Genomic DNA, 25,292 nt, shown 5'->3' with positions numbered 1-25,292 from the left:
TCAGTGAATGCAATTCAGAGTTAGTAGAGAAAACTCCTCACAAGGGTCAGATTAATAGTGATTTAAGGCAAACAAGTACCTTTCCCTTTCAGTATGATCTAGTCTAGGAGCTGAGAAACCAAGCCTGAGGAGGTCTGGGAAAGCACAGTAAAAAACAAACAACGACAACAACATTATGCTGGCCGCTCCCACAGCATTTTAAGGACAACTCAACAATTCCGCTCCTTAGGCAGAAAACCTTGCTTCATTTACATGGCATTTCTCTTAGGAACACACCCTGTATTCATTTGCCTGGGATGGTCCACTTAAGTCAAAATAAACTGAGAGAGAGCCTTCAAGAAAACAAATCACTCAGCAGTTTGCATATCCACTTTTCATAAACACCAAGACAATTTCCCAAACAAAAGGCAGAATAGGGGCCACAAGGTGGAAGATACAGGAAGACAAGCCTCAATTTACTCCCTTTGCCTGCCCTGAAGAACAGGAAGTCTGGGAGGAGCTTCCCTGCTCAGGCTTTATTTAATGTGATCCCCCACCTCCACCTCCTTCAATAGAGGTCTCCTTCCGCATTTGGAGAGAACCCCAGCAGAACATTCACACCACATGCAGAAGGCTCACCCTTCAGCCTCAGCATGCTTCCTTCCTGCAGGACCTACCAGCCACCAGCCAGCCTACTGGGTGATGACCCAGCCTACTGGGTGATGACCGGTGTTACTCCATTAAGCCTCAGTCACAAAGCTGGCACCCATCAATCAACTTATCAATAATCAGGTGCCAGACACCCCGATTTCCTTTGTCCTTTGTGTCAATTGTTTTTGAACCCAGGGGGGATAGGAAAAGGCTGTTACTCAATCTGGGTTCAAACAGTTCACACCCTCTTGGGAGGACACAGCACACTCACACTGCCTTCCATCAAAGCCCCTCTAAATCCAAACCTCTGGCCTTTTTTTCCCACAATGGGAACAGGCCCAGCTGAACTCATGAATACTACCTGATTTCCTAATAATCTTAAGAAAAGGCCACTGTTTAAACTAAGATTTTCTTTTTGTTATCTAATACTTGCTTTAAAAAAAAAAACAAAACATGATACTTAAGAGAAAAACAAAACAACAACAACAAACCGTGAAAACACAACAAAGGTACAGAAGGATTGTGAGGACTCTGGGTACTACATGCTAATATCTGTTAATTCCTCGTATTCCTTATAGAATAAGCCATCATTACCTATAAAGGTCCTTAAGGAATCTAATTTAATGGGATGATGGAACCAAATGCAATTAGAATATAATTGTGCATATGTAAATACGCTTAGGGGAGCTTTGACAGAGCTGATGAGTGCTGCCTTCACCCAGGAATTCGGCCCTTCATTATTAGCTCTCACCATTATGAAGAAAGGGTTTGTTAAGCAAAGACAAACTACCCAGTGAGTTTGAATCAGGAACTTCAAAGTGTGGCAGAACTCAGAGGCAGCCCTGCACACACACACACATAATTCTCTACTGAGCAAAACCACTTTCTGGTCGACCTCATAGGAGGTCTCCTTATTGAAAGATTTATTTTTAATTTTGAACAGCTTCCCAGCATCCACCTCCATGAAAATTAAAATAAAGAGATGAAATTTTGTCCTATTAAGCAAGCCTCCCTGCAGGGTTGCTCAACATGACAGGGAAAAAGACACCTCATTGTTCCAGAGGAATTACCTGTCCACTTTTCTGCTCGATCTAAAATAATTACAACAACATTTTTCACTAAAGTTTTGACTCTTTCCTTCCTTTCTAATAAAGTTCTTGCACGTGTTACTCGTGTGGAAGATTTTCAGCATGCCTTCCCTGTGCTCTTGGACCTTTTGGCATGGTAAGAGCTGACATGATGTTTTGGCTGGAGCCCTTAAGTATATGAAGAATCAAGGAAGCCTCTCCCTAAACCCTGTGCAGGTAGACACTATCCTCAGCCCATCTCCCAAGGGCTGCCCTCTCTGCCGGAGAATGACTTCAAACTTGACCCTGCACAGATGTGGCCTTGAAAGGTCCAGTCCCGGTGGTAAATTGGTTAAGAACACAATGCTCGTGTTTGTGTGAAGATATGGAAAAGGTGTGATGAAAGAGAGGGACTAAGGATGTGGCCCCGTGGAAGAGGGGTTGTTAGAGTGCACAAAGGCCCGGATCCAACCCCAGCACTGTGGGTGGGTGAGGATGGAGAAGGAGTGAACTGAAAGACTCACCGGTCATAACCAGATTCTTCTAAGTGTGGAGAGCGCTCTGCACAGGTTGGCTGCTTGTTATACAAGGGTACCAATGTCATGAAGCAAGGGACTGTGATATGTCCACTGTATTAACCATGTGTATTATGCACATGCACACGCGCGTGCACACACACACACCAACACCACACTTATTGCTATTACTCTGGTGATACTTCAAAACTCTAACATCATTCTAGTCTTTCTAGAAAAATGAAATGTCAAACAGCATAGATGATCTAAAAGTACAAAATTAAAAGGCAAAGTCCAGGGGCTGGGGTCATAGCTCAGTCGGTAAAGTCCAAGTCTAGAAAAGAACAGCCAAGCTTGTGGCAGATTCTTATAAAGGGGAAGGTGGAGATGAGTGGATCCTTTGTACTCCCTGGACAACAAACATAACATACTTGGCCAGTTCCAGGCCAGTGAAGCACCCTGCCTCACTAATAATAACAACAGCAATAACTACAACAACAATAATAATAATAAATCAAATGAGATTGTACCTTAGGGTGACAAAGTTATCCTCCAATCTCTACCATACATATGTACACACATGAATGTACAATTCACATACATCTGCACACATGTGAACATACATATAAAAAAAGATAAAAGCCTGCCAGTTCACATTCATGGATCATAACTATAAAGAGACTGTTGATTCTTGGACAGTTTAAGATTTTTCATGGCAGCTCCTGTTCAAAATCTTTCCCAATACTCTTTTTAAAAAATAATATATTCTAGGAAATTCGGAGTAATATGTAAAAAAAATGGCTTTGAATTATATCTTTCATTACTGGATCAATTAATATGCATATTTTACCTAACGATGGAGGTCACCTCCTGAAATACTGAAAAGTGAGATATGAGACAACAGGACTGAGGGGCAATTACAATCTTTTTCTGATCGTGCTTTCCACCATAAAAATCTCACAAAAATAAGTCAATTTCCCCCTCTTCCTCTGGAATTCTTCAAAAATAACAGGGAACCTGGCCAGTAAGGTAGCTCACCAGGTAAAACTGCCTGCAGGAAAGCCTGACCTAAATCCCCTCCTTGGTTTCCAAGGCGGGAGGAGAGCCCCATTCCTGCAGTTTTTCTCTGGTCTCCACATGTAACCCTGACACTCCGGTTCATCTAAATATTCAGATTGAGACAGAGTTGCAATGAACACAAACACTTAAAGAACAGTGTTTTCTAGTCAGCTCTAATTGATGTATGCTATAGAAGAAATGGGGTGGACTAGCTACCTCCTGGGGCTCAGATCAGTCAGATCCAATTAGGCAAAGCTCTACAGAATTAGCATGAGAAAGGCCATAGATAGCCCAGGCTGACCCCAAACTACTCATCTTCCTCAGTCTCCTAAATCCTGGGATTACATGTATGTCTATCACACAGGACTAGCATGCTTCTTAAGGCAAGTGTTGTTAACTACAGAAGTAAGGCTTACACAGTGGGTTCTAATATAAAGGCCTGTGTGTTATTTAGTCTTACATTTAAGAACAAGATCCAAACTACAGCTGCTAATGCTTTTGTTGGCTAATTCAACAGACACCAGGGTAACACCCCACATTAGTAAAAATCAATCTTAGGACCTTATGTAATCTGTAAATGCTGTCTATCTACAGATTATGGATTTGGGGCTTAAGTAGCAAACACGCAGAGTGCTTGGGAAAGATGACTCTGTATTAAGAGTGCTTGCTAAACAATCACAAGGAACAGAGTTTAGATACCAGTAAGCACCGTAACAAACCAGACATCTAGCATCTACTTTTAGCATTACTAGAATGAGACAGAGACAAAAGAATTACCAGGGTTTGCTGGCTTCCAGTATGGTCTAGAAAACACAAGCCCTGAGTTTAGGAAAGGCTCTGCCTCAAAGGAAATGCCGGAGTGTATTGGAGGAGGACAGCAGGCTCTTCTGGCCTCTTGGTGCTTTTGTGTTCAGAGGCTCCTCTGTCTGCAAACACACATGCACAGACACTAACACATAAATACTTAAGTCTTAAAAGACAAAGGAAGTAAATCAAGTATGAAATGGACCCAAGTGACTTGGTTTACTAATGTTATTGTCTTTCAATCGTGCTGTCCAATTCTTCATTTTATTTCTGCTGCTCTGCATAAGGCACTGTATGCAGCTGCTGTCTGAAGCAATACAGTATTTGCTATACTAATAACTGTCCTCCTCCAAATCTTCTGTATTCTAACACAGATTCTAGGTTTATAACAGGCTTTGTTTTGATTTTCAGCACAGAGATACAATTTTTGATTATCAGCACCCACAATTTAATAGGGGTTATTCCTACCTGCTTGGTTGGTCGTCACAGTGACAGATACTGACTGGTCCGGGCTGGGGTTGTACTTAGATACTCCGTTCACTGCCCAGATCTCAAAGGTGTAATTGGTGTGCGCTAGCAGGTCAGTGATAGAGACTCTAGTCGTCTTGAGGCCATTCTGCTGTGGTGTGTAGTGCACTCCGCTCCCACAGGGCCGGCACTTGCTGGGGTCACCGGCTCCACACTTCTTGCAGACCACATTGTAAGAAATGTCTTGGCGGCCCCCTGTGTTCTGAGGACTGCTCCATTCCAAGTTCACCGACGTCTCATTGACATTGGAAATCAAGTTGAGGGGAGCAGATGGTGGGCCTGAGGAGAGAGAAACAGACCATCACCCCAAGCACTGAGACCCTGTTGGACTCCTTCAGAGTTTCTATTATTCTCTCTGCTGAAGGAAGGTCCGCTTGGCAACGTGAGCAAAAGGCAAAGAGAGCTAACAAAAAGAAACCTTCAAAAGAACAATGCACTAGAAGTTGTGTTGATGTCATCCTACTTCCTGTGCAAATAAACATGCCGCTTAGAGACACGAAGCCACTCCACAGCGAGCGGGCTGGAAGCCCAGGCCTGCTCTCAGTTGGCAGAGAGGCAGCATATGTTATCTGGTCTCCATCTTACCTTCTGAAAGTCAGCTCCACAAATGGGATTCCAGTTCCCGGGGCTGTGGGGGACTGGAAAAATTAGTTGGCTTTTGAAGACGTGTTCTGATTGCTCCGTGGAACACATTACCAATAGCAAATTAAACGATCAGAGCTACAGAGATAGGAGTCTGCAGGCACAGATTTAAGAGCCGGTGAAACCGCTGGTGGGTCATTAGCAGGAATTGGTCTAACACGATCGCAAAGATGGAGACGCGATCTCAGAGCTAGTCCCGGGCTGTCCATGTCCGCCACATCCCTGCTTCTCACTCCTGCATAGATTAGAGCTGCACCCGGCTATCTAAAATCACATCCATTCCCACTGACATCAAAAAGTTTCTGAAATGTGAATGATGATGATGACTGTCATCCTAGATGGACTGGTTAGCAAAGCATCATGGGTAGAAAACAATAGAAGATAAGCCTATCAAACCTTAGCCAAGAGGCGATGTCCTAACTGCTGTCAAGCAGAAGTCTGAAACTGAAAGAATGACTTTTGCTTTTTCTCTATTAACAATCCTGGCTGTCCTGGAACTCACTCTGCAGACTAGGCTAGCCTCGAATTTACAGATATCCACTTGCTTCTGCCTCCCAAGTGCTGGGATTAAAGTTGTGCGACCCCCATCAGGAGGGGCTTTCTTGGTCAAACATTTAAAAGCAGTCATTTTGTAAAATAACCAAACGAAAGCAAGCAAACAAACAAAAAGCAAAACAATAACAGAAGCAAGGCAAAGAGCCAAACTGAGTTTTCATGGAGCACCTCATTCTTTCTCCACACAGACAAGTGTATACACACATATGTATTTATGTGTATATACACACATGTTTTGGGGGAATGACTGCTGTGAAGGTAATTCTGCTCTCGTCTCGGGAAGGAATATTTACTGGAGGCCGGCATGGATTTGATGATTTTCTCCATTGGCTACAATGGAACCTTGTGTCTGGTCCGAAGCAGTGATGGAGACAGAAGTGAGGCAGGTTGCCTGTGGGCAGAGTCACACTCAATATTTGTTACTTGACTTGCGGTGATAAATGGGCCAATGGATTTGGTAGGAGTGTTCTGTGTGGGAAATCTCCCATCCTGCTCCCTCTTACAGCTTAACTGAGGATGTTATTTTAAAAATCTCAGCAGCTTCCCACTGCATCCCCCAGAGACCAATCACCTGAGGCCTCTCTCAGCTGTAAGATCCACTCCCCAACCTTCAAGTCTTAAGGCGGGGGAACCTTAACAAAACTATTGTAACACCTGTGTTAAAGCTAAGCCTACTTCATATACTCCCCAGAAACAAAATTAGAAATATCTTCTTATTTAGATTTCAAGACTGAATGTATGCTCAGGATTGAGTAAGGATGAACAAATGGCTTCAGAATACGTGGATGGAGTGACTGAAATATCAGACACTCCCCCCCCCTTTTTTTTTTGGTTTTTTGAGATAGGGCTTCTCTATGTGTCTTTGGCTATCCTGGAACTTGTTTTGTAGACCAGGCTGGCCTTGAACTCAGAGATTCTCATGCCTCTGCCTCCCGAGTGCTGGGATTAAATAAAGGCATATGTACGGCACCATGCCTGGCAAAAATATCAGACTTTTAAGAGCCAAATATGCAATTAACTCTAAGTATTAAATACTAATGATGAGGGAACTGAGAAGCAGAAGGGAGACGGGTAATAATGCAATCTACACAATATAATTCGTAACAGAGTTTACTGGAGTCTCAGTGTACCGTGCCCTAGAATCTGAGGTTAGTTCTGCTCCACTGGGCAGAACGTTGGCTTTAAGTAGGAGCATGCATTTTCTACTCTTCAAAGTCTGGGACTTGTGATGGTCACCATGGTAAAAGCCCTCATCGGGCTGCAGGTGGAGCTGGCTAGAGTCTGGTTTATAAAGCGGGCCAGCCACTGTTTCTTACTTTCCTGTGACTTCCAGAGCTAAAGAAGAGTGACTCTGAAATCCATTAACCTCCTTGCCGAGGCTCCCCGTCCACTTTCACGTGGGAAAATGGGACACAATGAACCAGGCACTGCAGAGGCAAAAAGTCAGTAATTAGTATGGCGGACGGGGCACGGCGCTGTCTAAACAGCGAAGAAATGGAGCAGAAAACTAAATGGTCACCGGAGCCGGAGCTGTGGCACTGCGTGTGGAAAGCAATACAAGATGCAGATGCAGCAAGACTGTATGAAAACAGCCTCTGGTCTCCAACAGCCTTCTTGGTAAATGCTGAAGGAGTAAGAACAAAGTTCAAACTCAAGGTTGCCTCCAGGAACGGTCTAAAGAACCACACTCCCTGTGCGTCATCTTTTGCTGTCTTAGAACATGACGAGAACATTACAGCAGGGTACAAATTAGACAATTACGGTCACGTGATAAAGGGGGAAACGAAACATGGAAATCCCTGCTCAGTATGATTATCGCACTGGTCTACGGAGGACCCGGAAGAGCACACTTGCTTTCCCAGCTGAAATCGTAATGATGGCTCTGTCTTGTCTGTGGCCTTGGGGTTTCTTTTTATAACTCCGGCCAATTAAAAGATGACAAACATATAATGGGTGTGTTCCTCCTGTCTAGTGAAGGGCCACGGCTTCCTCAGAAAAGAAAAATTCTCTTCTCAAGACAATTAAGAAAAAAAAATTGATGGACTTGAAGATAGCCAAAGCCGATGTAGGTCCCTGGTTAGATGTAACATCACCACTCTGACTCTTTGCAGGGACATCTCAGAGAAACCAGGCGGGCTGAGAAACACAAACTCTCAGTCAATAAACAGGCCATATACAATCATGTCCCATTCTCTCATAAGTTTTGTATCTAAGTGTCTAGCAGTGACCACGCTCGGATGGTGACTGCCCCTCCTTCCCAGTCAGAGATTAAGCCCTTCTGCAAGTGAAGTCTCCAGTTCAAGTGTGCAGTAGGGCTCGCTAGACCCACGCGGTCCACTTTCAGAGGTCCAACCAATGAGTTGTAAGTATTCAAGACAGAATGTGGTCTCATGAACTTAAACAGCCTGCTAACTGTTTTGTTTTGCTTTTCATTATTCCAAAAAGTACAGTATGTATAACTATGCAGACAGCAGTACACAGCAATATATTGTATTAGTTAAAAGTGCCCAATGAATATTTAAAGTACCTGGGAAAAGGGTGTTGTTCATATCATGTTAGATGTGGGGAGACCATCCTTGGATTTCCCTGAGGGTCCTAGAGCCAATCTCAGATGCAAAGTGAGGACTACATGACTTTTATATCAATAAAAGCTATTGCAGAACGCAATCAAATTTTCTAGTCTTTCTGCCCCTGCCACTCTTAGTGAGCACACATTGATCACTAAGAGTCTCTGTGAGGAGCAAAGCATCTTCGAACACCTATCACTATTAGTCTGAATACAGGGCTGGCAGCAAGAGCGGTACCACGCCTACTTCAGTTCCTTGTTTCCGTGGCTCAGTTCGCTTACGACGCCTGGCAGATTCTTCCTAACCAGACAGAGCCGCTGCACATCTGTCCCCATCTATCACCTGTGTCTAAGTCATCCTTGAGGGAATCAATGTTCTCATCATTTCCCCTGTCTACCATTATTTCCTAATATCTAGTTCAGAGAAAGCTCAATAAATGTTTGATGAGTGGCTAGATGGATGGACAGCAAAGTCCTCGAGTGTAACTTGTAACACACAGATGAAAACGGGCTTCCTTGAGTTAAGGCTGCACCACTCAGTTTCTCCTGGAAGGTTCACTCACACTAACTCACTCCCACAGACTAACCAGGCTGGGAAAAAAAAAAAAAAAAGGCCGGGGAAGGCTACGTAACCAGTATCAATGATTACTAACACTGGAGGGACTGTGGAGTGCTTGTTTATTTAACAAATATCGGAGTGTCTTGTTCCATTCCGTCACCTGCTGGATGAAAAAGGAGAGGGAGAAAAAAGCACCTGGACTCATTTTAATGCACATGTGATAGGATAGGAAGAAGGGTTTGCAGAGGAAACAGGCTAAGGGAATCTAAACGTGAAGTATGCGTGCATTGGGTTTACAGGGCAAGCACCCGGCTCCGCTCCGACCTGTTCCTATGGACTCCGTTTCTAACCACTGCGCCTGGGAGTTTAAAATGGGGTCTGTCAATTAAAGCTTTGTCAAGTCAGAGCTGACGGCTCCACTTTCTCTTCTGCTTTGTTCTCCTGTGATAATTTATCATGAAGCTAGCGCAAATCTCTCTGGAAGGAATGGATTCTAACGTTTCTAAAGGAAGCCTCGCATTTGCCTTTAATAGAATTTTAATAGAGCTCCCCTCCCCCCATGTAACTTTATTTTTATCACCAAATTAAGCCATTTTTAAATATGAAATAATCAAATGCTGAAGTGCTCGTAAGGGAAGAGACACTGCTCTGTTTCATTTTGAATCGAGTTTGCAAATCTCCCCGTGGCCTTCACACACAGGCTCGACATTCTGCCTCTGCACCCCAAGAACTGGGCTGGTGTGTGAGACTCTTTGCAAGATTTTACATTTTGAATGCCCTTCTTGTTTTTGATATAATTTAGTGGCACAGATAATAACTACACTACCAGAAACAAAAGGCAAATGCAAGAACCTTTAATTTATGAATCGAGCAGGGTCAGCATTCTTTCTTTGTGAGAACGTTTTATTGCAGAGCCGCATTGTAAATATTTTAACCTTTATGGGCCATATGCTCTTGGCGACAACCACTCGGCAGCCACAGCAAGTATCTCCACCATCGGGTATAGCTGTACCCAAGAAAACTTGGCAAAAGTAAACAGCAGTTGAAATTGGCCATAGCTTCTCAGTCATTCCTAGAGGGATTATCAGTAGTTTTCAACCTTCATAATTCAGTTCCTCATGTTGTGGTGACCCCTAATCATATATAAAATTATTTTGGTTGCTACGTCATAGCTGTAATTTTGCTACTGCTATAAATCGTGTTGTAAATATCCATGTTTTCCGATGGCCTTAGGCAACCTCTGTGATAGCGTCTCTTGACCCCCGCCCCCACCTCAAGGGGTCAAGATCATCAACAGGTTGAGAACTGTTGAATTAGATAATCCTTCTTCCCAGGAAGAAGAAGGTCTCTGATGCTGTGGAACCACCACATACTTACATGCTTGCACACTTAAGTCTTGAGCTGGTGACTTGGGAAAGTGTGGGGGACATTTAAAGGGGTAAAGCCTTGCCGGACAAAGGAATGTCAGAGCGAAGGCTTTACGAGTTGTAGCCTGAAGGTGACCCCTGCTTCCAGGCAGCTGCAAGATGTAACTCCTATCCTTGCTGCAACCCCCAAGATTCAATCCTGTGACTTGCAACCATGATGGACCTGTACCCCCTTAACCGTGAGCCACAGTAAATCTTTCCTTCCATGAATTGTTTTTGTCAGGTTTCTGCTACGGCATAGTAAATATGGGTACCCCCATAATTCTATATAATTCTATAGACATTAAGCTCAGCATAAGTCAATATAGGAAGCTCCAAACTAGGAGGTCAAGAACAATACCGATTTCTAAAGTCGAAGTCACACCCCTGCGTTGTCTGAGGATGGAACGAAATGCCTGAAATATGACTTCCCACTGCTCTGCTGAAGATGGGCACCGCACTTCTCGTCGCTGTAGAGAAGTTAAATGAACATCACTTCCTTCGGCGGCGTGAAATGCTTTTCACATCACCTAGCAGGTACTAGCGAGAGGTGTTACCACGGGTAATTACTGTTTTCTTGTGGAATGTCAGCCCACATCCAGTTGACGAGGGTTTGACAGTAAGAGGCCCCGAAGAAATTATAGCCAAATTATAGCAGATACAAAGGGTTATCACAGCATATCCTGTTGTATCATAAAATACCATGTTATATCACAAAAGAGATTTTCTTCCTCCTTTGCTAAGCGTGTGTTCTCTCCTCTGGGAAAAGGCAGCAGATACAATGGAGGTGGCTCAGAGGTTAAGTGGGTACTTCTCATGCGGATGACCTGGGTTTGGTTTCCAGCACACATGTCGGGTGGCTCCCAACTGCCTGTGACTCCAGTTCCCTTCTGGTCTACTGTGGCATGACATTATCGTGCACACGTCCTGTGCATACACAAATATACACACGATGTAAACCCGCTAGTTCATCATGAACCTGGTTCTTAACGTGTCCAACCGTGATGTGAATTCATTCCGTGGGGAGCCGAGGCCACAATACAACATCTAGTGCACTCTACCCAACCCCTATGAACTGGAAACGGACATAATTCTTAAGGAAGATATTAACACTTCAGCTATGACGATCCCATTTGGATACGGGTTTAACGGGCACATCGACACATGGCGCAAAGTTCCACGCAAACCCGAAAATTCAATTTCTTCTGACAACTGGAATCAAAGGGATAACAGACCCCGAGGCACCCATCACATAACCTTTTTATTTCCTTCCTGCAAGAATATTAGTTTCCATTCTTAGTTCTCGCTTTATTACTATTTGGGGGTATATTCACGTACGTGGAGGGGTGTGCATGTTGGCGCATGTGGAAGCCAGAGCAAACTGTGGAGTGTTTCTTCTCCTGCTGTCCACTGTGAAATTTAGATAAGATCCTTTATTTGGCCTGAATTTAAACAAGTAGGTTAGGTTGGCTGGTCACTGAGCCAAAGGGCTAGGATTACAAGAGCATGCCACCATACTGTTTAAAACAAAACAATAAACCAAGGAAAAAAGGGGGGATTGGGAAATTGAACTCAGGTTCTCATGCTTACAGACAAGTATTTTACCTACTTAGCTTTCGCCACAGTCCATGGTTTATTGTTTATAGTCCCATGATACATTGCACACTACTGAATTTAGCAGCCTAATAGTGAGTAAGTGGGGGCTCCTTTATCTGGGTAGTGCCAGCGCCTTATCAGGCACAACATGGCCATAGCCTGGGTGTGTATCACAAAGGCTGACGGGAAAATAAATAAATAAATTAGGGGCAACCTTATATTAAAATATTAGATAAAGGAAGTTCTAGCTTGTCACCAAGACAAGGAGTCCATCAGTTGACAGGAATGTCACAGTACCAGGGCTCCTGTGGCACCGTGGCATCCAGACCTGTGACAGATTTTTAATACTCAACTGATTCCTAATCACCATCTTAAAATTCAAGGCTTGAGCCATGAAATTAATTCTGGAAGTAGCAAGGAACATCCCAGGAGCCTGGGTAGAAAATGTAACTCCTAACATGATCAATTTCTTTGAGCGCAACTGTCACCCGATGAAACGCCAAGACAACGAGTTCCAAGACATTATCTTCTGAGGGAGAGGCACTTTGGGGCTCCAGTACCATCTCTTATGGCTGCGCAGAGCACGTGCAACTTTGGGCTGTCAATAATACTTCAGTGTCTTAACTGGAAAGCCCTTCAACCCTTCAGATAAGCTTTTGTTGTTAATCTCTCTCGGGCTGAAAGACAGGTTGTAAGGCAGAATAAACAGTTGGGGGGGTGTAAAGGTTTGGACTTTGAAATGAAGCCTCTGCTTTCCCCCATGATAGCTGTATATGTGGCCACCACTAATGGCTTTCTCTTGACCCTGATGGCTGGGTTAGTTTACATAAAGACTGCTATCCAGGGATACTGCTTCTGAGATTTATGAATGGGGCAGAACCTTTTATCACAGCGGTTTATGTGTTTGAACAATATGAACGCCAAGGCAGAGCTGTCCACAATTTTAAGACTGAACCACTTGGACACATCCATCACTTGTTGCTGCCATGAAGCAGTCTCAGCTTCTCAGAGAGGTCAATGCTGGGATTCCGCCAAGGCCTTTCTCTTGTTTCTATTTGGCCCTTCTCCTCTCCAGGAATACTGGCTAAATATTTTGTTTTGTTATATGAGATGACTAGAGTATATAGTTGAAGCACGTTGTAGATTCTCAGGTATACACGAGTGTTGGAAATGGACAGGACCAAGGAAAGTCTGACTGCTGGTCATCCGGCCCTGCCGGAATGCTGAACTCTATGTTTAGTGACACCTTGTGGCAAAGAGTAACATGCAGAGTGACAGAAGATACCCATGTTGACCTTTGACCTACAGAGAGAGAGAGAGAGAGAGAGAGAGAGAGAGAGAGAGAGAGAGAGAGAGAACACGAAAGAAGGAAGGAGGAAGGAAGGGAGGCAGGCAAGCTAAGCAATTCAACCAAATTAACAGAACAAGCTGGTTCTAGCTTTATCAGAGATTCAGATCCCCTCAGTATCTCAAAGAGACAGAAAACAGTGCCGCTTAGCTATGAATTCCCTTTTGGAACAAATGGGAACACTTCTAATTCTCTCAGCTTACCCCAGAGTTCAATTTCTCTAAGTCCACCGCCCTTCAGGAAAATGGCTAGCTGGCATTACTTTTCTGCCAGTGCTCTAGGCTTCACCACTTCTACACCACAAGGTACTTAGAGCTTCCAGTAAAGGCCCCTTCCCTCGTGGAAGATCATAGGCGGGGGCAAGCAGAGCAGTTACATCTCCTAGATGAAACTCTGTCCTCGGCCCATCTTTCCAGGGTCCTAGGTAGCAGGCAGAGCCATCCAGGCAAAGAGAAAATCACACTGCTGGTAGCAAAAAAGATCCTAGGTTCTCACCCCAGGGGAGCTCAGAAAAATGCATAATTGACCCCATTTCAAAGAAGCATGCTGCGCGTAACCGCTGTATGGCTTCGGTGGGGAGTGTCAGGGATGGCATCCAGAAATGGTGGGGCTTGCTTAATGGCAAGCCACTCCTAATTATTCATGGTGGTAGAAAAACTGTAATAACCTGGCTAAATGGCGATGGCAGATTAGCCGAGCCTTTTGCAGGAGCAAAGATGAACGTTCCTCACACCTAGGCACTTCCTCCTGGAGTATGCAGTACGTTGCTTATTCCTGCGCAATGGAAAAGTAGGTCAGAGAGGAAGAGGCGATGCGGTGGTAAGCGATCTTTATGGAAGAGCGTGACAGTTTCAAAGTCTTCAAACAGCTAGTCAGCGCACAATCATTCAGTCCTTGTGGGGCGGTCAGGTCAACCTTAGAGCTCCTTGGTGGTTAGGCACCCTGATTTGAAGGGTGGCCTAAGGCTCGCAGACAAGACTAGGCTAGATAGCTTGGCCAGTGAAGAGCAGATTGATAAGGCTTTCTCAGCTCCTCCAAACTGCACTGCCATCCATCGCCCCTGGCTTTTTTCTTTCCTTTTCTTTTTTTTCTTTTTTTTTTTTTCTTTTTTCTTTTTTTTTAGACAGGGTTTCTCTGTAGCTTTGAAGCCTGTCCTGAAAATAGCTCTGTAGACCAGGCTGGCCTCGAACTCACGGAGATCCGCCTGCCTCTGACTCCCGAGTGCTGGGATTCAAGGCATGCGCCACCACAGCCTGGCATACCCCTGGCTTTTTAAATATGGTTCAAGGAAGGAACGCAGGTCCTCAGAGTTTGAGTGGCAAGTGCCTTAGCCACTGAGCCATCTTTCCCGTGCGTCCCTCTCAACTACCTCAACTCTAATTGTCCTCATGGAAGAACCCTCCACTTGCTCTGTCTTCACAGTGCCAAGAGGCAGCTACTGGGGAAGAAACAAGGACCTTGGGCTTTAGAGCAAGTGGTCTACAAACGGAACAGGACGACAGCTGTTCTGGATCATCACATTGCTGCTTTGCCACATTTGCCAGATTGCCAGAGTGAGGAAAAGCAGTGGGAGGGTACATTGTGAACTAAAACACAGCCGTCATGGCGGGGAGTAAGTGTTTCCATTGGACATCCATCTGATCAACAACTTATACTACTATACTATGAGTTTGATATATGAGATGAAGAAATTCCCCTGGAAATCTTAAAATTCGAGTTTTCATACAAAAGGGATTGATAGCACAGACGACAGAAAAAGTTAAAGATTATCCAATGGGCCTCCTGAAACTGCCATTCACAGTTGGGGATTTTGTCCTCACTCTCAGCAAACTGCTGTGGCCCATTTTCACCACACAGTGGCCACTCCCCCTCATTACAATATTAGCTATTTGCTGCTCCAAAGTAAAAAGAAATACAGATGTGTGTGTGGGGGGGGGGGCACAAGATGTACTAAACTTGAAACTGAAGGATGCCTTTTATCCTACGGTTTAGACATCAAAGCCTTATTCTAGACACACCTCCCCAAATCCCTAAGCCAGACTGCTAAATATATAAATCTTTCCAAGTGGGGGAATAATTGAACTGAGCATCTGGGGGCACCTTCAAGAGCTTGTTTGAAGATTGATAACATTGTCCAAAATAGACCACTTTTCAGAAAGAAAAAAAAAGAAGAAAAAAAAAGGCTTTCTTCTGACCTTGGAAGCGAGTAAGGACGGTGTTATTTTAATTTGCATTCAGATTTTAACCACACAGTCACACGGCACCGGTGGGACCGACGCTGGGTTTCCACTGAAGATTGCTCGTCATTTCATTATGCTTCATTATGTTGATAACTGCCAGCCGGCATTAGACGGGAGGGCTCTGAGTAATAGAACTGAAATGGTGGTTTCTAAAACAATACACTTTCTCGAGGAGATACAGCAGCACGCTCAATCCAATTAGAGGAGGGGACCAGGAAGACAAGCTGGTACCATTCATCCCATGCTTGGAGCACCCTTGGTCGGTTCACGTTCTTGATACCCTCAACCTTCAGAAAGCTTCCTCAAATCAGAACCCTTCAGCCTAGATCTAGACAAATTTCTGCTCATTTAGTCTTGAGCTTTTCCAGTGTAAATTGTCTTAAAAGCTGCGATGCTGGGAATATTTAAGACAAGAAGTATTAGTCAATCAGTCTGTTTGGACAGCTGATGGAGATACTGAAGGCCATTTACGTGGAGATGGAAACAGAGAGGCCCTTCAGGTTGGCAATGGAAAGTCTAGTCTCTCATCTGCAGAATCCCATGAACTCTGACACTGATAAATTTTACCAAACAAGTGGCACACACAGCAGAAGCACAAGAATGAATTTTCAACCGAAGGCCACAGAAACGGACTCTTCAAACAGGGCTAAGCAAAGTAGCAAAATAACAGTTGTTGGGCTTATTGGGGGGGGGGGGAGGAGGACCCAAAACGAACGACTCACTCTGTAAGGTAATTGCTCACATATTTTGAAATGTATCAGAAGTTGCAGTTAACTTACACATAATATTGGCTCAGTGCCTCTCTACAATCTCTGAACACCAGCTAAGCACTAAGGTCATACAGGACTTCCTGTTCTTGCACAGGAGCCTTCCCAGCATTGAAGAAAGCCAGACTGCATTCCAGAAGGGAAAGGGAAATTTAAGGGGAAAAGAGGCTACTAGGTAGCTTAGTTATAAGACGTGCCTTTTGTTTATTATTATTATTATTATTATTATTATTATTATTATTATTATTAAATAGCCATTCCAGAGTGTGGTATGCCATCATCTCAGCAAGTGGGAGGTAGAGGACCAGAAAGAATTTAAGGTCATCCTCAGGCAACAAGAGAGAGTTCAAGGCCAGACTGGGCTATAAGACCCTGGGCCTCAAAAAAATATATATATAGATATAGATAGATATAGATATTGCTGGGGAGAGCATGAACTTAAATTCAATCCTGAGGTCCACTGCTTTCTTAAGGTCTCTGTCTACAGACAATAATATTGCCAGCAAACCACAGTGCCTTTCTCCTTCGATGGGGCAGACCTGTGAGGGAATGTGCGAGAAGTATTTAACATTTCCACTCTCTACATCAATTTCCAGGGAATTTGAAAGGACCACAAAAACCAAAGCCAAAACCATGCATACAGTGAGGCCTCCAGTGGTTGTACGGCCTCCAGCCGGGTTGGGTGGGTTTTTTTTTTTTTTTTCCAGAAAGAGACAAATGAACGAATTGATTTCCATTCAGGGCAAATATTCTGCATCCTCGAAGCAGCCTTCCAGTTCCCACAAGCTGAAAGCCGCAGACATGAAAGAGAATCCCTGAGCTCCTACCCTTCAGAGAACTCAGACCCCAGGGATCACTGGTGCACCCACCAGGTGACCTTGGGTCACCTGTGAACTTGTCAGAAATTCAGAATTCCAGGCCTGACGCCTGCCCCACCAACGCCTAAGTGGCTCTCATGTCTTCCACGTGATGTGTAGAGTAGACACTGCTATGGCTGGGTATGGTGGCAATTCCCCTATGATCTTGAATTATTGAAGCTGGGGGCATCAAGCAAAGGGATCATGAGTCTGAGGCTAGTCCACATAATTTAAGAAAATCCTGTTTCTGAAAAGAGCTGACTGGCTGGCTCAACTGCAGAGCTCTCGTTTAGCATATGCATGGCCCAGGGTTCAATCCCCAGAAGTGGGAAAGAGGAGAAATAATAATAATAATGATAATAATAATGATAATAATAATAATAATAATAAATACTAGTATCAACCTTTAGCACTAGGCTCCCTTCTTTGAAACAGGTATGAGATACATCTTAAATATTCAGATTGTTACATCTCAGTCTGTCTGAACCCTATCTACTCACTTTAGGGTAACCAGAGGTTCCCTCAAAAGTCCTCCAAAACCAAAGTGTATTACTATTAATTTTCCTCATTTTCCCCAGTGGCGGTGACAGTACAAACTTCTAGGTGTCTTCTTCTGAATTAGTTGGTGCGACTTGTCTTTACCTGGTCTAATCGTCCCCCAGGTGAACAAAAACCTGATTTTACAAGCCACTGGAGCAGAGTCTCACTTTGGCTAGAAGAATGCGCTCGGAGAGTGTGTTTTATTTCTTCATTAGTGTGCCGTCACAGTGAGCGATCACTAAATGCCGGGCTGCATAAGAATGCTGGGGGTTAAAGACAGCATAATGAACAAAGAAGGTGCCTGATTATCATGGCTGTCAGCACAGGGGAATTGGGTTTGTCACCTGGCTTAACCAACTGGGAAGGACTGATTAGGGGCTGGAATTCGTTTGAAAGGGTCCCCCGATGTTTATGTTCCCTTCCATCCCCACATCTCGTCAAGAGAATCCGATAAAGCTAGGAATGGGGAGGATTTGTCCAGTGGGTTATCTGAACAAGGGCTTCTTGGAGGAACTCCCACGGTTTCCTCTATGGAAGCATCTACCCAATGGCTGTAGACTGGAACCTTCTGCAAAGTGAGAGACATCTATCTATGTCCATGCTGGTATCTAACAGTGACTGGAGCAGCCCCGTGTGGCTGCTCGGCTCTAGCAGTGTGAAGGACACAAATGAGCACCTGAAAGGAAAGTTGAAAGCTCACGCACGACTTTCCATGCTCCTACTGACTACAGATCAAACAACAAGTCGCCACTCCGCTTTCAACAGAATGTCTCATCTAATAATACAGACCGTCTGCCCCCCAAGGGTCCCTCTCTCGAAGGAGGGCTCCCAAGGTTTATATAATAAGTAAAATTTAAAAAAAAATTAACTCTATAAATATGTGATATTCATCTTCGCTGTACAACAGGATTAAAGTCAGATTCTTCAGACCTACCTGGGGTGCAGTTGTAGCCACCGAATAATTTAATTGTGTTGTCAGGGCACAAATCACTGGCATTCGTGAAGGGTAGTGCTCCCTCCTGAGAGGGGGTTGGCCAAGGACTTATGTGACCAAATAAAGATTTAAAAAAAGGACAAAGACTTCTCAGGTTCCCACCATGTGTCAGGCTTTCACAAATATTGTCTTAATTACTTTTAAAAGCAGCCATAAGCTTAGATAGTGAGAATCTACTTCACAGAGAAGGGACTTGGAGACATTAAACACTCTTAGTCACAAACTTGGTGTGAGGGGGTTCTAGCTGGCTGCGAAGTCTGTGAACACGTCATAGAAGCCCTGGGAGAATCAGCAGGATACAATGATGGCCCAAGCACTAAGCAAGAGACCTCAGAGCACAGAGGAGAGGGAGGAATTCAAGGTGGGAAGAAAGGAACCCCTCCCAACATTTCCTCACAACTCAAAATGCCCACCCCCTTGCTTGTTAATCTTGGAGAACACGGACTCAGGGGGAGAAAAACAGGAAAGTCATATCAAACCTTTAAAATTTGGGTTTCAATTCATGAGTTTAAAAACCAGTTTGTTTTTCATTGGCTTATTCAGAATAAAGCTGACAATTTATTTCTCCCAAAATATAAAATTTCACATAGGTGTGATGCCTATGGCAAATAGCCCAATTTAGCACACACATGGCAATCTCTGGAGGTGGGCTACACTCCCAAGCACCAACTAGCACTCACTACATTGGCACATGGCTTCTAGAAAGCTAGATAACACATCAGAATCAGGAGAAGAAAAAGCACCCATACTGTTTCCTGACATTCACAACCCAGGCAAACCTTACCCAGAAGGCAAGAGTCTGTGTGGCGAGTAGGTGGGGTCCCTCATACACATAAAGGGCCATTATGTAAACATCAGCCCAAAATACTTCCTCTTCAACTTGCTCTTGTGCCCCCAGTTCCCAGCACTTAAGTTGTTTGGTAGTGAGCGGAGATGGGGGGGCGGCAGGAAACTCATTCTTAAGAGCTTAACATAGAATAAAAATACTGAAAAACTCAGGATTCGATCAGGTTAAAAAAATAAAATAAGAAAAGAGTGTGTGTTGGGGGGCGGGGGAACCAGACAGGGAAAGAACTTGGTCTAGGAAGGCATTAAAAAAAAAAAAAAGAGGGTGGTAAAAGAAAGATCCTAGCTGTTATGGAAGCTGTAAAGTTTCCCTTTGCACTCCTTAATCCTACAAGTTTAATGCTGGATCTCGGAAACCAGGTACTAGAACCTTCCAGGAGGTCATACTGTAAGTTTCCAGTTTGTGCAGCTCCATCTCTGTGCTGGTCAGGGGTGTCTCGGTGCTAGCAGCTACCTGGTTTAGAACCAAGAAGCCCTACCTTAATTAACTGTCTCTACAATGTGAGTACGTGGGAAAGTTGGATGTGCTGGGCACGTCACCTGGGTTTAGTGCTCCCATCACTCCAACAGTCGGCCCTTGTGGTGATCTGAAAGAAAATGGTCCTTAAAGAGAGGCCACAGGGAGATGTGGCCTGATTGGAGGAAGTGTCACTGTGGGGGCTGGCTTTGAGGTCTCATATACGTTCAAGCCATACCCAGTGAGACACATCACTTCCTGTTGCCTGAGAGTCAAGATGTAAGAACTCTCAGCCCCTTCTCTAGCACCACGTCTGCCTGCCTGCTGCCTTGCTTCCCACTATTATGGTAATGGACTAAACCTCTAAACTTATAAGGGAGCCTCCACTCCAAAATTAAATGTTTTCCTTTATAAGAGCTGCTGTGGTCATATGATGTGGGATGCCCCCCTGTAGACTGTAAAGATGTTTTATTATCATTGGTTAATAAGGAAGCGTCTTTGGCCTGTGGCAGGGCAAATTATAGCTAGGTTAGAGATCCAAGCAAAGAGACAGAGTTGGAGACACCAGCAGCCTTCAGAAGAGTAAGATGCCAGTAAGCCATGGGGCATGTGGCAACATACAAATTATTAGAAATGGGTTAAGTTATATGTAGAGTTAGCCAGTAAGAAACCTGAGCCACCATCGAAACATTTATAATTAATATACATCTCTGGGTTGGTTATTTGGGAACTGGTGGGCAGGAGACAAGTGTCTGCCTACAGTCATGATGTCTTTTTCCAGAAATAGAGAGAGTCCTTATGTCATAAAAGTTCACTGAGAGGGGTGGACCTGAAACCTCTCTCTTTTCTCCTACTAAGGGTGGTTCCTGATCATGCTACAGAATAAACTCCCTGAAGTTTTTGGTGGATCAAAAGCCAGGAATGGCATCTATATTCAGTGATGCCAGCCCAGTCTGGTCCATCTGTAATTTACAGCAGTTAAAAAAATCAAAATAATTAACAGTCATAATAATAATAGTAAAACCTAAAGAGTAAAATTGTTTTTACACATGACTGACACACACCAATACGAGAATATCTAATAACAACAGACCTGAGGGAGACAGAGAGGGAGCGTTTCTAACCCACAAATCCCAAAGTGCTCTAGAACCTGGGGCCTTTTTAGGAGAGAGACGTGATAAAGGGGACAAATTCCACAGCTGACCTCATGTGAGAGACTTCCGTGAAAACAGAGATACACTGAATATAAAGTTACCATCAAGCTATGAGGATAACACGTATTTAGACTTGGGACTCATTCCAAACAGTAACTCTGTGTATATGCAAATATCACAGAAATCCCCCAAATCTTTAAATGTGGAGCTTTTCTGAATGAAGATATATAACATGTGCTGATTAGCGCCATTCGACAGAGAGGAAAATTAAGACGTCAGAGGCTAAGCAGCCATTCTGCCAGTAAACCAAAGTTGAGAAACTAACTTTAAACTGCAAGTAAGTCCTGTATGCCACATGACCAGGATGTGTGCTGAAAGACAGTACTAGTGTGAAATATGACTGAAATATCGGGGGGGGGGGGTCCCTATCATTTCTGCCTTGCTCAAGGTCACAGCCAAGGCAAGGTCTGTGGCAACACCTTGGGAACATTGTCCAAATAAAGTGTGAGAAGAGGTTTCCTGGTCCAGCTTCACATCGGGCTTGCCAACACCATCTATTCATTAGGCCAGCCTTTATTAAGTGCCTCATACGAAATCAGCATTTATTAGGGCCCTGGCCTAAGTGTTATGAACACAGAACTGTGATGAAAGCAGGAAGAGGTAAAATGAAAACCCAAGCAATGACCTCAGAGCACTCCGAACGGCCTCGTACAGGACTGAAACACGTCCCCAAATCCTGGTCCGCTCCCTCTTCCTCCTGTGGTTGTCAGGTCTCCCCCCCAGCCCTCGAACGCAACGGTAAGGCCATTTATAAATTCCATTCCCCGCTGTAATTACACTGTCAGACAACCTAAACACTCAATCTTTGCTCCACAAAGTAGTCTGTGGCAGCTGTGCATTGTGAAGGCGACCAGAAAGAGTTGGGGGGGGGGGGGCTTTCTTTTCCTAAGCACGCTTCCTGCTATGATAGCAAGGGGATGTGCGCTTGCTATCTAATTTGCCCCCTGCAAGGTTATCCTGGGAAAAGTCCTGGCAGCACCCTGCTAGGTGGTAATGAAAGCTGCTGACGTCGCAGGAGACAAGCAAAGCACTTACGGGTGCAGGGCATAGACGCAGCGTCGTTGTCGGCTCTAAAGAAGCCTCGGTCACAGGTGCACGAGGTGGCTCCTTCCCAGACGGAGTAGCTGTGGGGTGGACACTTGGCACAGGTGGCGTCCGTGGAGAGAGCTTTGTAATATCCAATTTTGCAAGCTACGGGGAAAGAGGAAAAAGAAAAAAACAAACAAACATGAACCGCTGCTGGAACATCAAAGCAAAATGGGCAAGCATTCCCTGGACGGCAGAAAAGGTGTGTGTGTGTGTGTGTGTGTGTGTGTGTGTGTGTGTGTGTGTGTGTGTGTGTGTGGTGAGGGGGTGTTGTTCATCTTAGGGATTACCCGGCTTGAAATGCAGGGCAAAACAACCCAAAACATGAACTGACAGGGTTTCATGGTCTCGTGTAAACCCCAGCCAAGCTTTCTATGTAGCTGAGAGTGGCCGGCCTTCAATGTCTTCTCCTTCTGCCTCTACCTCCTGATGGCTGGGGATCAAACCCAGAGCTTTCTCCTTACTGGGTAAGCATTCTAGCAACTCGGCCACACACCCAGCATCGGCTTCTCTTTAAGGCTCACTGGCAATTCTGGTTATGTGTCAAGGAGCCTCTAAAGGACACTGCTTTAAAAACTAGTGTGATCAAGTGCAGTACAATGAAAGTTTACTGGCGTCTCTCTGGAAGGCAGCAACCATTAGAGGCATTATCCTGATCAATCTTACTGTAGCCCCCTTACAAAGCACTAGAGGCACCTTTGAAAGGAAGAATCCAGCTTCCACCAGGTAATTGTCCTTTTAGGACCTTAGGCCTGGTTAAGTTTCAGTGGCCATCTTTGACCGCTAAGTGTACAGCTCCCCAGAACCTGGATTTTCAGTCACTTACTTTGGATTTTATAAGTCTGTGTGTGTGTGTGTGTGTGTGTGTGTGTGTGTGTGTGTGTTTGGGGGGAGGTCTTTTATTGAATCAACCAGATGGAAATGTATGTGTTCAAATGCTACCAAACAAAACAAAACAATTGGTTGGTGGCTATTTTCTAATTATGTCTAACAGAGAATCAGATTGAAAACCCAACAAAGGCATTCATGAAAGACACGAGCTTGTAAGGCATGAGCCATTCGCTTTCAGGACAACACAAAGATGACTTGAAGCTAGACTCTGGACTAGTATAGGATAAGTAGCTTACTTAAAAACCGGCTAACAGGCCAGGCGGTGGTGGCGCTCACCTTTAATCCCAGCACTGGGGAGGCAGAAGCAGGTGGATCTCTGTGAGTTCGAGGCTAGCCTGGTCTATAAGAGCTAGTTCCAGGACAGGCTCCAAAGCTATACAGAGACACCCTGTCTCGAAAAACCAAAAAAAAAAAAAAAAAAAAAATTAATAAGTGGTGTTTATTCTCAAGTATGAGAGGCCCTCCTTATTTCCCTGCTCCATTTTTAGCCCACACCCTCTCCCCTGCCATGAGCACCTCTCAAGAGGTGAATACAGAGAACACAGGTTCCTACAGTTCTTTAATGCACCTGACCCGCTTTCCATGATCTCATCTTTATAAACATCCCACGGACACTGAGGACCACTTTCAGTAATGTGGAAAAATTCAATAATGCTGCAAAACCTCATCATAAAAATTAATTAATAGGGCTTCGCTCCCTTCCCCTCTTCTTCCTCCCCACTCTTCATGATTACCCCCCAAGCCTATCTCAACCTAAAATAAGCAGACCAGTGCCATCAGGTATTAAGGTCACAGATAAGGACAATGATAATTAAGTTATTCCCGACCGTCTGAGGTTGGAAAAGAAAATGAGCTGCCCACAATTTTCCCAGCATGGTTTTCTCAATGCTGGCTTCATCTATCATGTTCTCAGATCATGTCAATACTATCAAAGCCCCATCTGGATGAGGGATCCCCTTGCATGCCTTTCACTAGCCTAAAATGCAAGAGATCAGCCACCGTGGCCACTCGGGGACCTGTCTGAAAGGAACAGATGTCTGAGCGTCCACACATGCTGGGTTTTCTGTGCAAATAGTATTGTAGAGACCCGCGGCCATAGAGAGCTGCTCCGTTTGTCCATGAAGCCTCCCTTCTACACAGCATCCTCTGAAGCCCACCCCTCACCCTCTGAAGCCCACCCCTCACCCTCTGGCCTGGCCTGCTAGCATTTTCTTCTTTATCATCATCCACAATGACAAGTGGAGAGGGACTCCAGTGGGTGCTCAGGAAGGCACACACACAGTTACTTCATTCCCATTAGCTAAACTTGTTTATGGAGTCTCCCGCAACGAGCTAAAACTTTATGGTCTGTGGAGCACCGACAATAACAGTGCTCCCAGATCAACCTCTCCCTTATTTGCTTTCCGTCTTTCACTGGACCGAAGCACCTTAGACAAACAAATTGCTTTGGTGACTGTGATTTATGTGTCTCCCAAGTTCACAGGCATCCCATAATTAGATAAGGTTCAGCTTGCAAGGTGCTTTTGGTCATGTTTAAGATGGCCCGAGGGTTTTCATAAAAAACTGCAACCCAGACCTTGGGAAGAAGCCGAAAAATCAAACTGTATGGTCCCGCATCAAACAAGAAGAGACTCTAAACATGGACACAAACTCCCTGAGTCCCCTGTCACTCAGTGAGTCACAGAAGACACAAGCAACTGGAGGCAACTTGTGGTATAACTACCAACAAGACACAAACGATTTTAACATCTTTGAGTATACACTGCACATTCCCGGCTAATTCACGCACACTTTCACTTTTATCTAAAATCTTAAGCTGCACAGTGAAAGGAGAAGGTGATAATTGATAGAAATTAGTCAGTGACCAAGCAGTAGGATGTGAACACACCACATTCAGAGCTGAGAGGGGGCGGGAAGGGCGTGGCATTCTAATAAGATAAATTCTAGTTGCAAAATTCATCGGGAGCTCACAACACTCCTACTGGAAGGTGTTTCTGCACATTTGTTAAAGCTGAGCATTGATTGCACCAGCCTTTCAGTGAATGGGGAGGGGGTGCCTTTCAGTGAATGGGGAGGGGGTGCCTTTCAGTGAATTGGGAGGGGGTGCCTTTCAGTGAATGGGGAG

General features: G+C 44.6%; 1 protein-coding gene across 3 annotated transcripts in view; it reads right to left on the bottom strand.

Annotated features, from left to right (window-relative positions):
• The window catches only part of Epha4 (EPH receptor A4), a 144,678-nt gene that overhangs the window by 54,948 nt on the left and 64,438 nt on the right, over positions 1-25,292 (bottom strand). For all 3 annotated transcript variants that reach the window (XM_005361557.2, XM_005361558.2, XM_026786217.1), the window contains exons 4-5: positions 22,226-22,381; positions 4,544-4,882 (exon numbers count right to left, since the gene is read on the bottom strand). In XM_005361557.2, the coding sequence (XP_005361614.1) occupies positions 4,544-4,882; positions 22,226-22,381 (495 nt within the window). The remainder of the gene's footprint in view (positions 1-4,543; positions 4,883-22,225; positions 22,382-25,292) is intronic.

Source organism: Microtus ochrogaster, linkage group LG4 (genome assembly GCF_000317375.1).
Source record: "Microtus ochrogaster isolate Prairie Vole_2 linkage group LG4, MicOch1.0, whole genome shotgun sequence".
NCBI classification, from domain to species: domain Eukaryota; kingdom Metazoa; phylum Chordata; class Mammalia; order Rodentia; family Cricetidae; genus Microtus; species Microtus ochrogaster.
The sequence above is the reverse complement of the archived record's forward strand: the minus strand, read 5'-3'. Positions and strand labels throughout refer to the sequence as shown.